Source organism: Topomyia yanbarensis, chromosome 2 (genome assembly GCF_030247195.1).
Source record: "Topomyia yanbarensis strain Yona2022 chromosome 2, ASM3024719v1, whole genome shotgun sequence".
Classification (NCBI taxonomy): Eukaryota; Metazoa; Arthropoda; class Insecta; order Diptera; family Culicidae; genus Topomyia; species Topomyia yanbarensis.
The window spans coordinates 443,409,528-443,412,550 of record NC_080671.1 but is presented as its reverse complement, the minus strand read 5'-3'; the positions used below and the strand labels follow the sequence as shown (position 1 = coordinate 443,412,550).

At 47.5% G+C, this 3,023-nt stretch overlaps 1 protein-coding gene across 1 annotated transcript; it reads right to left on the bottom strand.

Annotated features, from left to right (window-relative positions):
- Positions 1-1,322: 1,322 nt before the first annotated feature.
- On the bottom strand, positions 1,323-2,813 carry LOC131682099 (uncharacterized). The gene has a single exon (XM_058963312.1). The coding sequence runs from the start codon at positions 2,811-2,813 to the stop codon at positions 1,323-1,325; it is 1,491 nt and encodes a 496-aa protein (XP_058819295.1).
- Positions 2,814-3,023: the final 210 nt, after the last annotated feature.

Below are 3,023 nucleotides of genomic sequence, written 5' to 3'. Positions count from 1 at the left end.
CTATAGCCCGTTATTGCCCCGACCCAATAACCGAAACAATCATGTTCCGACAAATTGGTACATTCTCCTTGAACGCCAAACCAGAAAATCTGCGAAGCAAACGAAGGTCGCCAACGTTTCGCTCGATTTTTTTTGCACATGTGTACTATTTCATTTCCATTTCGACAGACAAGGTCTTCTCGCCGTCACTCGTTGAGATGACTTATTCGACGGGATAATAAAATTTGCCAAAAACTGAACTGACTTGAAGAATCGAAGACAGTCGCGGCAATCGACCACCCGTGTGAGCTTTGAACTCGCCAATTACATCTCGGAACCTATAATGGGCTGAATAAATTGCATTTTGAGTGAATGAACATGTGTAACCTTAAGCAATCATCGATTCTAAGTTCATCTGTGCTAAGCCATCAACGTTCCCCAAACAAAATTAACAAATAAGAGGTTTGTCTGTCTGCCGCAGATCTAAAGAAAAACTATGTGCCTACCTACAGTCTGATCGTAGAATGATGCATTACCGCCGCCCGAGGGGAGTTGCTGCGCTGGCCTACTACTGTATGGTGCGTGTGTTCATTGAGGAATTTACGATCTCCGCGACGTGACGCGCATAAGTGCCAGCAGTGGCAGTGCCTTGTTTCGTTGTTGCGGTAAAGAAGAACACGAGACATAGCAGGCGGCTAAATCACCGCGGGTAATGAGACTTGTGTGTTAGGTATTGCGAAGCGCATAATCATCTCGCTAATGGACGTCATCAGACGGTTGGCGTATCCAAGAGATGGCCATCCGACAGGTGATAGTGAGTATCTTCTGTGTGGAGATGATAACTGAATGGGAGGGGGGGGGGGGGTTTGGCAAAAGTGACACAGTCAACAAGTTTGTTTACAACGATTACAGTATGAATGAAACAGGATAATTTTTTGTCACGTTACACCTTTATGCTATCGGCTTGTGTGAGATGGGTGGCAATTTGTTAAATTTGATTAAAAATACAACTCTGTCGCCGTTTGACGAGCTCATAAGTCAGGTCGGGTTTCTGTATGTGGCGGCTCTCGCCAGTCTAAACCATCCACCAGTAGTGGATGTGATGATGCCGATGGCCAAACATTCACTTTCCGTATTTTCCCTGTTACGCAGCGAGCCATCAGCCGATCAGGGAATTGAGCAAGGCATTTCGGAGTCAGCGTATTGCGCCATTTCATCACTATCATTGAGAAGAAGAAAAAACTTAACCGGGGGTTTATGTAACTAAGTCTTCTTTATCTTTATTGCCTAGGTGATTTATTGAAACTACTTACTACTGAAAAAAAGGTCACTAATACGCTTCCTCAATACAGGTTGGAAACGAACGCATCTTGAACTATCTTCAGGGGAGCACTGGTTGTACTGGCGCATCGTCGGCAGCTCTTCTTGGTGGTAACGACGGTAGAGCTGCCCTGCTGGCTGTGACTATTGGATTGACTGGCGTAGCCGCTGAGACCGGGATTCTTGATGGCGACATCTTCCAGCAGACCGATCGTACTACTGACCACACTGTGCGGTGTTGTACTAACGTACGAAGCTCCCGTCGAGACAACTGGAGCCACGGTAGTACTTTGAACTGAAGTGTACTGACTCGGACCGACATTGATCACTCCTAGCTGACCTACTCCCCCGCTGGAGAAGCTAGAGTAGCCGGAGTTTCCAAGATCGACGTAGCTTTCGTATCCACTAGCTTCGTGTCCACTACCGCGAGTGAAACTGCTATAGCTGCTTCCACTGGAATATCCGGAGCTGGCGGAGTTACTGCCGCTGGAAGCCACATCGTATCCACCCGATAGCCCAGCCGTTGAGTAAGCCACCGGAGCCGGAGTACTGCTGACGTACGCGTAGCTTGGGCTAACGTGCTGCACGGGTTTGATAACAACCGGCGCGGGAGTGCTGCTGACGTACGAATAACTTGATCCGGACGATCCCGAAGAATAACTCGAAGCTCCACTGTTGACTAGTTTCACAGTATTTTCAGCGCTGTAGACCACAGGGGCGACAGTCGAGGATACGTATTTCACCGGATGTTTATGTTCCTCTACCTTGTTCTTGTACTTGATGAAGTAGACTTCAGGTTTGTTCTGTTTAGCAGGTTCGGGTTTCTGGAGGATCACTTCTTGCTTGTGCTCGGGTTTCTGATGCAGAACATAGACAATGGTCTTTTCTTCATTCTGTGGTTGTGGTGGGAGTACGACCGACTTCGGTGACGGAGGATTCGGAGCCTTGATGAAGATGATTTTGTAGTGGGTCTGCTTGTGAGCTGCGGGTTGGATAATCTGCGGAACTTGGTAATCTTCTTTGTCCTCCGGTGGGACATGCACATAAACGTGTTTGTACACTTCTTCGACGGTATGCTGAGGTTTAACCCAGATGCTGGATTGCGCATGTTGATGTTGATTCAGGGCAACCCAAGGTTTAGGTTGTTCAGGTTGCTTCCAAACAATTGGTTCCGGTTTTTGCACATTCCAGCCAAGCGATTGCTGCTGATACGAGTGACCTTTCAGCTGCTGACTTTCGTAGGACACTTGAGTCTTCAGTGGTTGCACTATTGTAGTCTTCACCGGTGCTTGATATACGCTAGACGTATGCTGAATTGGAGTATAAATTGGCAAACTCTGTTGAACTAACACTTCTTGGTGAGGTACAGGTTCATCACAATCGTCACTTGCGTCAGTGTAGGTCGGTGCCGATGGAAAGTAGAGAGTACTGCTAACATCCGGTCGATCGTAATGATATCCATCCGGAGCGGCGTAGGCCGTAGCCAACACACCGAACAATATCACGAACTTCATGCTAGCCCTGCAATCACTGAGGCACTCCCGGACACCCCGAACGCACCTTACTCGAAGCCGAAATTACGAATAACAAGGGACATTCAAAATGCTCCAGTTTTATATAGACTCTAAACTCGGAAGGACATCGACAACAACTTTTCCAGTTCAACAGCCTCTTTGTGGTACCTACAAACTACGAATGCCGTCACCATCAGCTTTGCTCCATAT